A 13922-nucleotide genomic window follows, 5' to 3' on the forward strand; every position below is an offset into this window, starting at 1 on the left:
CGGTGGGACTTTGCTGTCTGCGTCTCCCAGCAGATGTCTGGGTAGTTTAGGTCCCCCATGACTACCGCCTCCTTAGTTTTTATGGTCTCCGAGAGCTGCCTCAGGAGCCCCGAATCTAGCTCTTCCCCTTGGGGTGGGGGTCTGTAGCAGACCCCTACCACCAAATCCCTTTCTCCTTGACCCCCATGTAACAACCCACAATCCTTCTACTTTCTCCTCCTTCAATTCCATTTTGATAAGGGTCGATGTATATCGCTTATTGACATAGAGTGCAACCCCTCCCCCTTTCTTCCCCACTCTGTCCTTTCTGTACAGTTTGTAACCCTCAATATGTACCGCCCAGTCATGAGAAGAATCCCACCAGGTTTCTGTTAGCCCCAGTCTGTGTCTGTACTGAGAAGGTGTTCCTGAGTGAGTGCATTCAGGGCATCTTTGACTCCTTAATCCAATGATTCTCAATCAGGCCACTGTGAGATCCTTGTCAGGGTGTTGCACAATATTAGATCTGTTAGGTGTGCAAATACCTACACATGATTCGCAAGATAAATCCAAAGATTTCATGTAGGAATCCACAGAGTCAAAACCATTCTGACCTGCTGTGGTCTTTGAGTTCTTTGCAACAGAACAGTTGCTCAGTAGTTTTTCAGTAGTCGAAAGAGGAGTGAAGCTAAGAGCTGGCATTTTCGAAGGGGTGTCTTGGGTCAATAAAAGGTTGAGGACCGCTGTTTTAGTTTATTGAAAGAAAGCAAGATGGTTCAGACTCGTCATGTGGGAATAGATGGCCAGAGCTCCTAGATAAATGTCACTAGCTCTACGCAGCTCTTACTATCGCTTTCTTCACAACAGCACTGAAGTTGTACTACATGTCGTGCAGCCAGCTTGCCTGCTTCTGGTGCCCATCAGTTGGCAAGATGGTGCTCACCTTGAGAGGTACTGTTCCCTTCAGGCTAGGCAAAGAGTGAGCCTCTGTCTTCTGTTTCTCGCTCATGCTTTCTCCTGTGATCCCACGTGCACTTGGTTTGTTGTCGGGTATGTTCCATTATGTGTCCACTGAAAAATTACTGTGACCGATAACATTGTCGGGCTCTGTTTGACACATCTCAGCAGCTTTTGAAACGAGCTTGTTTAACTGCATGCAGTTTGTCCTACCAACCAGGCTTGCAAATTCAGCTTGGGTTCTGACAGAACCTGGGTTGCTTCCTTCTAGCCCGTTGCCCTCTTGACTGGAGGAGCTGCTCGGCAACCCACTATGAGTGAAACAAAAATCTCCAGGTATTTTTGCAAGGTTTGCACAAGAAAAGATGAAGGTGAGACTTGGTGGATTCAGCAGTTGTCTTCACTGCTTAAAATAATAAAACTGATCTTTGGTAACCAGCAGACCAGCTCTCCCAGGACAGGTGCATAGAGAGGATGGAGTGCTTTCATTCTCCTATGAGATGAACTTGCTAAGGGCAAGCTCAGGTGAGGATTGTGAGTCATCCATGATGAGCTGGCCTCTTAGTAGAATGAAAGGATCCTTTTCACTGTGGGAGAGCTGACATGTCATGTACTCTAAGGTATGAAGCTTCGCATGTTTAGCAGTGAAGACAACCTTCTTAAAGAAAATAAAAGTCCATTGCACAAGCCAAAATGGCGTAAGGTTGTGTTTGCTCTAGGACAAGTGCTGACTGCCTCTTCGGGACAAGCAGAAAAATAAAACAGTCCCTGGAGTCAGTAGAGAACACCAGAGGACATGTGGAGAACATGCCTGTTGGCTCCTCCACAGGATAAAACATCACTTGAAGGTCTGTACTCTCCCAGTGTGAACCCTGTGTGTTGGACTCGCTCCTGGTTGCAGGCTGGGTGAGCACTCGGGCTCTGGCTCTGAAAGTTTTCTGCTTCTCAGTGCATCTGTTATCAAAGAAAACAGCTGTTGGCCAGGAGTTCTGCTTCCATCTGTCATGTTCACCATTATCACAGGCTAGGTAACAGGTGAAGTGCTGCTCTAAAATCAACCAGTGTCTTCCTCCCTGGCTTGACATTACTGGGAAAATTCCCCCCCTCCCCACAAATAAAGATCTTCAGACTTTGAACCTTGTAAGGAGGGGGAACTTGCTGGCCTGGTGTGCCCAGGAGTGGTGCCACACCTGGCAACTGGAATCACCTGCTCAGATCTCTGGCATCTCAGTGAGTGTAGCACAAATGTGAGTGGGCAAATAGACTATAAATCTGTTTGTCATTTCACAATCAAACTTCCTTCATGATCTTTCTTCACACTAAGGAACAGACCCTGGCTTCCAGTACTTTGCTTTTCTACAGCTTGCTCCATCTCAAAATCTCTAAACACCCGCAGCATTTTTCTTCTCTGGCTGCTTTTACCAGCTGATTACAATGCTTGTTGTACAGCTGGCCAGGTCTAGTGATGGCAAAACCCTTCAGGGTAGTTAATGTAGAAGAAAGTGGCTGTCTAAGTTAGTGAAGAAGCTGAGACTGAAATTTCTCTGGCTTCTAACATGGGGGACAGTGGACAGCAGGTGGGTGAAAGTGCTGATTTCACTGCACTTGATTTCTAGCCTGATTGATTGATTGATTGATTGATTTATTTATTTATTTTTTTAAGCTTGAATTCTCATGAAGTTTCAGTTATATCATTCCCCTAGTAATGGATGTGGACTATATCAGTGATTCTCAACCTCTGGCCTGTGGAGCCGCATCATCTGGCCCATGGGTGTGGAAAATTTTAGGGGGGGGGCCGGAAGGGGGGGAGTGGCAATGTTAATTGCTGTTCCCCTGCTCTCAATATTTCTGGAACCATGGGGAGCCCCATGGGCTGGATGATGCAGCGCTGTGCGCTAGATTGTGCTAACTTGCAATGAGGTCAGCATATGGGGTCACTCTGGAACACAGCTGGGTTGGCGTACAGGCTTGGGCTGGCGTGCAAGTTCAAGAAGGCACGTGGCTGGATTCAGTGCCTGAGATGGGCCATGCAAGGTGTTGAGTAGGCATGCGCAGCCAGATCTGGCATGTGGTACTGGGCCAGCATGCCCGAGTGCACCTGTAGACTGGCTGTGTTTGGCATCTAGCCTGTGGACTGGTCCCATGCCACTTGTCCAACCTGCAAGGCCAGAAGTTTGGACACCATTGGACTATGGTTGGCTTCATGCCCCTTAGAAAGCTGATTTTTCTAGTTCTCATCCTTAACATAGTGACTTCTCAAATCATGCTGAGAAAACAAAAGAAAGGCAAGATGATAATCAGAAAGATGTGGTCTGTGGGTTTGCTTTAAAAGGTATGCTATCGCTTGAGAATTCAGGGCTTGAAACCAACCTTGTTATTAAGGCTTAGGAACCTAGATCTTTAATTTCTAGCATTCTTGTTACATATCGGACCTTTAAAATTGCTGCCAGTCTCTCTTAAAGCAGTTCTTACTATTCTAAGGCCTGGCCCTTGGAGCAACATGATTTTCAGCCCCTGTGTTGCTGCTATTGAGAAGAATCACGTGTACTGGTTTTGTTGTAGGATCCTTTATGAAGGTGGGGCTGCTGGTGTGGCAGTAGCTGGGGGCCTACACAGATCTGGGGGCATTTATATACATACGGCTTTACCTACTTGTGTGGTTTAATTTCCTCTTTGTTCCTTGGCTATAATGAAATACATTCTGCATTAGGATTCAGTGACCCAGCTCTCTTCTCCATGCTGGAGCTGTGAGCACCCCCTCTGCTAGACCTGTCCCGACTAGCAAAATAGGACGTGTGTAAAAATGTTTGAGCTACCTTGAGAATATAGAGGGCTTGATGCTCTTTAAAACACACTTGGTGGTCGTGGTCAGTCCCAGGCTCTCTTCTTCTTCCCCTGCAATTATTGATCCTAATATTCCTTCCTACCTCCATGTAGCTGCATGGTGGCATTTGGTTTGGGAAGTGTTTTCCTGGCAAAATCTGCCAGATCATTTGGGAACAGAATGCACAGAGGAGGCAGCAGGAAGCAGGCGGGAGCTGTGGCTTTGGGTGGGGTGGGGGCTGTCTCTGGGAGCTGTCATCTGGAAGCCATCAGCAGGAGGGGGAGGGAGCCTCTCATCTGATCTTACCAGGGCCACACACACAGGCCAGCCCTGCAGGGACCTTAGCTTAGATGCCTGCTGAATCTTTCTTCTGCAGTGGAGAACTTGGGAGGGAATGTAAGGAGCCTAAGCCACTCACTGCTGCCCAAACAATTTGCTTAATCCTCAATCCAGCCGCCTTGCTGCCCAACCCCTCTCCTTGCTACTGTTTCTATTTACCTGGGGGATAGAAGCAGTGGTGTACCAGCCAAGCACATGGTAAGTGCTGCTCTCTCCACTGTAGCAGAGAGGAGAACACATCCTGTCTCTTCCCATCTGTTTCCAGAGGGGTTGATCCGACTGCTCCGTGACTAGTCAGTAGTGCATGCGGGAGAGTCCACAGGAAGTCAAGGTTACTGTAGTCACTTAAATTTGGCTGGGAGTCTTAATGTGATTCCCAAGCCAGAAATCTGTCAAGGGACTGGAGCTGTCCTTTCTGCTTACAAGGCATACCTGGGCTCTGTGGTGGAAAAGCTCTTAATTTTGTCTCTTCTGAAAATGCCCAGGGTTGTTTTCCCTTTCCTGGGGCATTGGGGTTTTTTGTTTGTGCTTCCTCGGGCAAAAGGGCCACCTACTGAATTACCACCTTCTTCAGCATCCTAGATTTCAGTGAAGTCCCTCCAAGCTTAGCGTCTCTCCCCTTTAAGTGATTGGGATTCCAGAGCATGCTGGGATGAAGGCTTATTTCAGTTTCTTTTGGCTTCCAGTCCACATCACTGTTGCTGAAAGTAGCTAGTTTTCTTATTGTCGGTGAAACTCAGCAGTTTGAATTTGTGATTACATACATTCACTTCCTGAACTGAAATACCTTGGGCAGGGAATAGGAAGTGAGTTCTAGATGTATTCACCCAGCTCCTCTTAATTGCCAGAAACCAGCATGGAAATGACTCCTTCACCCTCCTGACTCCAGGTGTACTTTTAGGATATGATCAGTGTCTGGCATAAGGGCTTTTGATCTGCAGTGTAGAAGGGAAATGCAGGAACAGTCATTGGTCCTTGTCAGAAAGTACAGCTCCTTGAACTTTGGCTCCTAATCCAGTCCTTGTAAAGTAGGTGGTGGCTGGAAAGAATCCCCTCCCCAGTATCATATCAGTATGTTAAAGCGGTGCCCTCTGTAGGAAGGAGTGGGAGGGTAAGGTCTTGGGCATTGGTTATTGCTCTTTTCTAACCTGCTGTGGATTTCTTTTGCAGCCTGGCTAACATCCCATTGACTCCAGAGACCCAGCGGGACCAGGAGCGGCGGATACGCAGGGAGATAGCGAACAGCAACGAGCGAAGGCGGATGCAGAGCATCAATGCCGGCTTCCAGTCTCTGAAAACCCTCATTCCACACACAGATGGGGAGAAGCTTAGTAAGGTGAGGTGGGATCTGCAGACGGCCTGGTCTGTCAGCATCATTAGCTATACTCCTGGTGACATCTCTGTTCCAAAGCATGTGGTCATTCTGTCACTTGGGAAAGAACTTCTCAGCCCGGTGGATCTGGGTAAAATACTGAATACAGTAGGCTTATTCAGAAGACTTCAGCTTACAGTTCAGGTTGCTTTCCCTAATACATTAGGGAAAGCAACCTGAATAAAATAAAAATACCCATATCTGAACTATGTGTGTGTCTGTAGCTTGATACCAACTCCATAATAGGAGTTGGAATATTAGAATAGGATGATAAATAACCTGAGCACTGAAATAACAATGAAGGTAGATATAGCATCATCCTTGTATCTAGTTAAAAAAACACAGCAGTGGTTTATATACGAAGAGTTATAAAGTGGGTGTGGGTCAGAGTCAAGGTTGTCAAATATGCACATTTTCATGTCATTGTTATTGAGCAAAGGGATGGCCTTTTTGGGTGTAGATGATCATCCCAGGCCATTGTCATGCTTCCCAATATTTTAATTTTTAAAGTAATGCTTTTAGTGAAGCTGGTATCACTGATGTACCTGTGCTCATGGAGCTTTCTGTGTTGCATGTATGCTAAAATGCACAGGACATGGAAACCTTAATAGCCACAGAATGCTGGGGATGGATGCACTTTTTTACAGGACCTCTCCTGCTTCTGCTGGGGCGAGTTCCACAGACTCCCTGTTCTTTGCAGAGCTGAGGAAAAGTTTTCTAGATCCTGGAGAAGAGTGAAGGTGTGACAAGATAATGAAAATAACTTTTTTTGTCAGCTGTGGGACTCATCAGTTTATGGAGGAGACAACTGGGTGTGCTGGTCATTCAGGATGAGCACAAGCTACCATTGTGAGTCCGCAAATGTCACAGATGTCATAGGATGGAATTTAAGATGTCTGCAGTAGATACAAAGAAGTCTTAATGCCATTGTACAAGGTACTGGTGAGGCAGCAGCTGGAGTACAGCTTGGGGTCACATGTGCAGGCAAGATGAATTCACAGTGGACTGATGCAGAGAGAGGCTGCCATGAGTTTCAGGGGAATGGAGAGTCTATTCTAGACAACCTCAGCTTTCACTTTGCTAAGCTAAGAGCCTCCAGAAGGAGATGGAGGGTAAATAGTGGGGAGAGAAAAGTCCTATTTAAGCTGAAGGGCAGTCCTGATGTACGAGTAACTGGCCCCCAATGAAAGTGGGCTCGCAAGTAAAGGAAGGTTCCAGCAGTCTGAGGAGCAGTGTCCTTTAGTTTTCTTCTGGTGGGAGCAGAAGGGCAGGAAACCTAAATGCTTCCCAGGTGGAACTCAGGTGTGGAAGAGATTGTCTGACCTGGTGCCTTCTCTTGCAGAGAACTGGACTTGACCCCAGAGGCACCTTGCATTCTCATGCTGTGTGCTCTGGGATATGGAGTTTGCATTGCAGTGTGGGGAACCTTTGCACCACTTTTACATGCAGCAGGCTTTGAGCTCTGCTGGAGAAGGCATGCACTGGATTTCTTCCCCCTGTGTCTTGCATTTCCAAGGACTGAGAGTCTTTCCTGTCTCTTGCAAGGCCAATGGAGCAGAACCCCTGCTGTCCTGGAGAATACCTGGGATTTACAGCACAGGGATCTCCTTTACTAGGGGATGCTCTGGCAGCTTTCCACAAGCAAACTGGCTTCAGCGTGCACAGTTAAAGTGCATTAGTGCTTCCCTGAAGCTGATTAATGCTGACTTTTACCTAGCCTCTGCCAGGATAAGACTGAGGAGCCCAGGAGAGTTACGTGGGTCCTGTGACCTTCAGCCTGCTGGGTTTGCCCTGTTCCCTTTGACTGAAAAACTTCTTGTTTCTCGTGCTCAACGCACAATAGTTCCTGCAGGTAGAATTAGCAGTGCTGTCTTCTCCTGATGCTGTGAGTGCCACTCGGAAGATCTTGTTTGGAGCCACGGGGACTCAAGGCTTTGATTCTACACCTGACACTTGTGAATCATGGGTTTGAACAGTGGGAGCTGCCAGCACTAAAGTTCCACAGGGTTTGTTAACCCTTTGCATTGCTTCTGTGGCAGTTCACAGCCTGAACCCCCAAAGAGCCAGGAGTGTGTTGCTGGGACACGTGTGCAATTGAAGTTGCAGCTAGTAAGGGATGTGAAGGGTAACCAGAAAGATTTCTACATGTATGTTGGTAGCAAGAGGAGGATCAGGGAAAGTGCTGGATCCCTTACTAAATGGGGGAAGCAACCTTGTGACAGAGGATGCAGAAACAGCTGAAGTGCTCAATGCCTTTTTTGCCTTGATCTTCACAGGCAAGGTCAGCGCCCAGACTACTGCACTGGGCAGCACAGTTTGGGGAGGAGGTGAGCGGCCAACAGTGGCAAAAGAACAGGTTAGGGGCCATTTAGAAAAGCTGGACATATACAAGTCCATGGGGCTGGATGGGATACACCCAGGAGTGCTGAGGGAGTTGGCTGATGTGATTGCAGAACCACTGGCCATCATCTTTGAAAAGTCATGGCAATCAGGAGAGGTCCCATATGGTTGGAAAACGGCAAACACAGTGACCATATTTAAGAAGGGGAAAAAGAAGGATCTAGGGAACTACAGACCAGTCAGCCTCACCTCAGTCCCTGGAAAGATCATGGAGCAGATCCCCAAGGAATCCATTTCTAAGCACTTGGAGGAAGAGAAGGTGATTAGGAACAGTCAGCATGGATTCACCAAGGGCAAGTCATGCCTGACCAACCTGATTGCCTTCTATGATGAGATGCCTGGCTCTGGATGAAGGGAGACCAGTGGATATGGTGTACCTTGATTTTTAGCAAGGCTTTTGATACAGTCTCCCACAACATTATTGTGGGCAAGCTAAGGAAGTATGGATAGGATGAATGGGCTGTAAGGTGTATAGAAAACTGGCTGGAGCATTGGGCTCAGAGACTAGTAAGCAATGGCTCGATGTCTAGTTGGCAGCCAGTATCAAGTGGAATGCCTCAGGGGTCAGTCCTGGGGCTGGTTTTGTTCAATGTCCTCATCAATGACCTGGAAGATGGCATAGAGTGCACCCTCAGCAAGTCTGCAGGTGACACCAAGCTGGGGAGAGTAGTAGATACATTGGAGGGTAGGGCTAGGATTCAGAGTGACCTAGACAAATTGGAGGATTGGGCCAAAAGAAATCTCATGAGGTTCAACGAGAACAAGGGCAAAGTCCTGCACTTAGGACGGAACAATCCCATACACCGGTACAGGCTGGGGGCTGACTGGCTGGGCAGCAGCCCTGCAGAAAAGAACCTGGGGGTTACAGTGGACAATAAGCTGCATATGACCCAACAGTGTGCCCTTGTTGCCAAGAAGGCTAATGGCATACTGGGCTGCATTGGTAGGTGTGTTGCCAGTAGGTCAAGGGAAGTGATTATTCCCCTTTATTCAGCATTAGCAAGGCCTCATTTGGAGTACTGTGTTCAGATTTGGGCCCCCCACTACAGAAAGGATGTGGACAAATTGGAGAGAGTCCAGTGGAGGACATCAAAAATGGTTCAGGGGCTGGGGCACATGACTTCTGAGGAGAGACTGAGGGAACTGGGCTTATTTAGTCTAGAGAAGAGAAGACTGAGAGGGGGTTTAATAGCAACCTTCAAGTACCTGAAGTGGAGTTCGAAAGAGGATGGAGCTAGACTGTTCTCAGTGGTGGCAGATGTTGGAATTGGAAGCAGTGGTCTCAAGTAGCAGCAAGGGAAGTTTAAGTTAGACATGGGGAAGAATTTTCTCATGAGGAGGGTAGTAAAACACTGGAACAGGTTACCCAGAGAGGTGGTGGAATCTTCATTCTTGGAGGTTTTCAAGATCCAGCTAGAGAGAGCTGTGGCTGGGATGATCTAGTTGGTGATGGTCCTGCTTTGAGTAGGGGGTTGAACTCGATGACCTTCTGAGGAGTCTTCCAACTCTAATTTTCTATGTTTCTGTGTTTGAGTGGCACTGGGAGAAGATTCAGACTGAAGCTTCTAGACAGAGCAGCATGCTGGGGAGGAGGTGCATGTGGGACACTTGCCTTTCCTTTGGCTACAGTTCTCTTCACCCACAAAACAGAGAACCATGTGAAGGGTCTCCTGCATTGCCTTGCCCCTTGTGCCTCAACTTGACTGGCAGAGTGTCCTGCCCATGGATGAGGGGGTAGGGTCTCTAGCTCATTCTGTTCTGTGGAGGGGGCTGGTTGGTGTCAAATGCAATAGGAGATGGTACTTGGAAATTTGTCTACTTGCAACTGGTAGAGGTCAAGCATCTCTTGGGACTGCAGGTAGCCCACCAGGTAACCCTCTGCCATAAATGGTTGCCTTCCTGGGCAGGGACTGGCCTGCCTGCCTGCGGCAAGTTGAGTGTGTTGAGCATGCTGGGGGTGTTACCAGTGGCTGACGTGAGGGGGCTGCGTGGAGTGTGTCTGTCTGGTATCTAGCCCAATTCACAGAGAGGGAGAAGCAGACCTGAGGCACATCTGGAATGAGCTGAGGCTCCAGCTGGGAAGGACACTTGCTCTTCACCAGTATACCAAGCTAAGCCAAGGGTGCATTTCCTTGTGTTGGGCAATCTCCTTCTGAGTCTCTGGCTGGAGCCTGGAGGGGGAGCACTTTTGGCTGTAGGGTCTGAGTTTCTGGTGCTGTTGTCTCAACTCTGCCATTGGTGTGGTTTGGCCTTGGGAAGGGTGACTGCTGCCTTCCTTGCTGCCAAGCTGCGCTTTGGTGCAAGGAGGCAGGCATCTAATGGGCTCTGTCCAGAAGAGGCACAGGAGAAATCTGCCAATTCTGTCCAGATTGTGGGGGATGGAGTTCAACAAACTGCCCTTTCCTGTTGACTTATCCTGTCTTCTGGGATTCTCCCCAGGCGGCGATTCTCCAGCAAACAGCTGAATACATTTTCTCACTGGAGCAGGAGAAGACTCGGTTACTGCAGCAGAACACACAGCTCAAGAGGTTCATTCAGGTAATGCAGCTGCTCTTCCTTTGTCATTCCGTTCCCAGACCTGCTCCCACACCCAACTCCCTGTCATCATGAGAAGTATTTGGTTCTGCCCTGGCTGCTTCTGTTGCCTGCCCTTCCCTACCTCCGCAGCATTGTTGGCCCAGTGGAATGGTGTTAGTTCTCCGATTCACCTAGTGGTGCTGTACTCAGGGCTAGGCCAGGCAGGCCTCCTGCTTCTCCTGGGTCTCTTCTAGATCAGGGAAGGAAATGCTGACCTGGAGCTTCCTGCTCCAGATCCTTGTGACAGGACAGAGCTGGGCAAAAGCCTCTTCCCTCCCTGGCTTCTCAGTCCCTATCTTCTCTTTTACAAATCTGGCTGTCACCAGGCCTTGGCAGAACACTCCATGGCACCTCTAGGAGCATGGTGCCCCCTCGTGTCCTGCTGGGTGATATTGACGGATGCAACCCAGATGTCTGAGTTATGTTGCTTCTGTCCTGCAGCAAAATTACTGAGGACTGTGAAATTCACAATGACCCGGCCGCTCAAAGGCTGAATTCCTTTTGGAGAGAGTGCTTGCTTGTGAATTTCCTTGGACTTATTGATTGGCACCTTTCTCCTGGAAAAAGAGACTGGGCCTTATTAAAACCTGCTCAGATGGGAAGTGGGGGTTCAAGCCAATCAGCTGGATCTTTTTGGGTCTCCTCTCCCAGCACTGCTGCAGCAGCACCAAGTTCCCTTGGACCTTCCTGCAGTTCCATACCCTTTGTGTTATGTGGCTGTGCGCCATTGGGCTCCACTCCAGAGGTGGTTGCCTTTTTAGTGGGGCTACTCATAGCATGTGCTGGGGTCTCTGGAGTGGAGAGCTCTAGAGCACTGCAGGGTTTGATTGCTAATACATGTTGCTATCACTGCGCTGCCTGGAGTTTGATGCCTCTAACTCTGATTGGCAGGAGTTCAGCGGCTCCTCCCCTAAGCGGCGGCGGGCAGAAGACAAGGATGAGGGCATCGGCTCGCCAGACATCTGGGAGGATGAGAAGGCAGAGGATCTGCGCCGAGAAATGATTGAGCTCCGGCAGCAGCTAGACAAGGAGCGCTCAGTCCGCATGATGTTGGAAGAGCAGGTGATGCTAGGTTGGGGGATGCGCTGAGGGAGTCATAGGTCTTCCATTTGGGCCCACTGCGTCCTTAGCCTTGATACGAGCAGGTGGACAAAGGAGAAGTGTGCTGCCGCCTTGATGCAGCAGGTTTCCAGTGTGGGAGGGGGTGGTGCCTCTGTTAGCCTCTGGCGTCTGGGCAGCTGCAGCCTGAGCCTGGGAGACTGCAGGCAGTGCAGAGGAAGGTGAGGGTCCTAGCATGCTCCACCTCCTCACTAGCAGAGCCAGCGTCCAGGGGAGGCAGCTCTAAATGCTGAACACCCATTGGCTCCCAGGAGTAGGGTGTGAGGAATCTTCAGTCCTATGGCACCCCCTAGTGGATGATGGCAGATGGGCACAGGCCCAGAGTTAACTGCTGAGAGGTGCCAGGCATTTGCTAGGATTGCTCTTTCTTGGTCTCCATGAAAGCCCTGCAGCTCTGAGGCTGTTTGGGTCTCTGAGGACAGTGGTGCCAGGGCAGCATGCAAACCACACCCCCAGCTGGACACTGTACTCTGTTTGGCTTGGTGTAAATGTTGCCCTGCTGATGGTGCATTCTGGTATGCCTCCCTGAAGCAGCTCCAGACTTGGTGTTTCTTTACAGCCCTCTTCACTGTCTCTAGTTTTCCCCTGCCCATTGTCTAGGCTGTGAAGTCTCTGCCTCGTTTTGTGGCCTCAGTGTTGCCAGAGGCTCTTGTTCCCTGACGCACTCTTTCTTTGTATGTGTTGGAAGGCAAAAAAAAGGCAGGTCCTTCAGGTCAGCTGTCTGTGGCAGGGTTGTGTTGTATTGGATGTCCATGTTGTTTGAGCTGTAGCTATAGGCTGTAATGGATAGGCAGGGGATCAGCTGACAGAGTCCCTCCAGACACTGAAACTTGGGGCATCTCACAAGCCTCTTAGGGGTACTCAGGGAGACATGGGATGGTCTAGCATGGGCCAGCCCAGAGCCGTTTAGAGGTAAAACCCTGAAATGCAAGCTTGAGTTAGCTAAGCACAGAACTCCTAGCAGGTGCTCCTGTGCTGGCTCTGAGCTGCTAGGCCCAGGGGTCTAGTAAAGCTCTCGGATCCAGTCCTGTTGTTGCCAAGCACTAGTTCCTTGATACACTTATGTCTATAGGACCTGAAGCCTGGGTGCTGAGCTCTAGCTTACCTGATTTAGGTAGAACCTCTCTACAGTGAAGATGGAGACATTGGGACTCTCACTCTGAGATCCCTGACTCCAGGCAGCTCATCGTCAAGGCCTTCAGGTTTCTTCCCTTCTAGAATTCTTGCACTCAAGGCCAAGGGGACACCATTTCTGAGTGCCAGCATGTGCTTTACAGTGGCACTCAAATGATCCTAGCTCTTCCAAGGTTTCCTTTCTTGTCTGCTTCCAGGCATTTTTCACGTATGTTGTTGCAACTGCTTGGCTGAGAGCTGGTTGAGCCCTGGTTTACTCAGTGTTGCTCTCTGGACTGAGGCAAGCCTGAGGAATCCTATAACACTGGAAGCTTTTCCATTGTGAGGAGCAGCAAGTCTCTGACCCTTCAGGCAAGGATTTCCTTCTTCCCTATTTCCTATGGAAGGTGTTCAAGATGGCTGACTTGGCTTGAAGCCAATCTGGCACGCTAAAAGGAGGACTACGTTTAAGAGAAGAGGCAGTTACCTGGCTACAAGTCCAGTCTAATAGAGCCATTGTGTCTACGTATGTAGTTTTAGATGAGCTGATAGTGGGTTGATGTGAAAATACGTACACAGACCCCACCCCTCCAAGTGGTAAATGAAAAATGTCATCTCCCCTCAAGATGTTCCTAGGTCTGTTTCTTCCACCTCTCCATACAGTCATGGTTGTGAAGGTCGCTATTGAAAGCAAACCACAATCAAGCCACTATCCCTTTGCACAGTCTTTGATTTCTGCTTTGAGCAGACGAAAGTCCTCAGAGTTCACCCAACTTTTTGCTGTTGTTGCAACCAATTTACTGAGCAGTGCTGGTGCCATGAGCACTATGTCTGAATAGTGTCCATTTGCATTTCCTAGTGCCCTGAGCTGGTTGGCTTGCAACTGGAAGGCTGGCCAGGCTCAAATGATTTTATCACTGGTGTTCTGTAAAGTGTTGTTTTGGCCTCTTCTTCCTGTGCTCTGCCTGCTGCTTTGACTTGCTCTAAGGACAGGGTAACGTTTCGGCCTCTAGAGCTCTAGAACTTCTGTTCAAGGCTCCATGACCCCAAGAAACCCTGTTTCATTTCAAGATGTCCCTTAAATATCATCATCATTAATAATAATAAAATTAATGTCTGAAGTTGTCTTTCCAATTTACCTGTTCCCTTGGATGCAAAGGCTTTAAGGACACAATATGCTGAAGAGTCATAGAAGTTTGGGTTGGAAGGGACCTCAGTAGGTCCCTTATTGCCTTGGGCAGG

General features: G+C 48.9%; 1 protein-coding gene across 2 annotated transcripts in view; it reads left to right on the forward strand.

The window, feature by feature from the left end:
* TFAP4 (transcription factor AP-4) overlaps nt 1-13922 on the forward strand; it is a 57028-nt gene that overhangs the window by 26379 nt on the left and 16727 nt on the right. For both annotated transcript variants that reach the window (XM_025192843.1, XM_025192842.1), the window contains exons 2-4: nt 5270-5435; nt 10311-10409; nt 11340-11510. In XM_025192843.1, the coding sequence (XP_025048628.1) occupies nt 5270-5435; nt 10311-10409; nt 11340-11510 (436 nt within the window). The remainder of the gene's footprint in view (nt 1-5269; nt 5436-10310; nt 10410-11339; nt 11511-13922) is intronic.

Source organism: Alligator sinensis, unplaced genomic scaffold, assembly GCF_000455745.1.
Source record: "Alligator sinensis unplaced genomic scaffold, ASM45574v1 scaffold1406_1, whole genome shotgun sequence".
Taxonomy (NCBI): domain Eukaryota; kingdom Metazoa; phylum Chordata; order Crocodylia; family Alligatoridae; genus Alligator; species Alligator sinensis.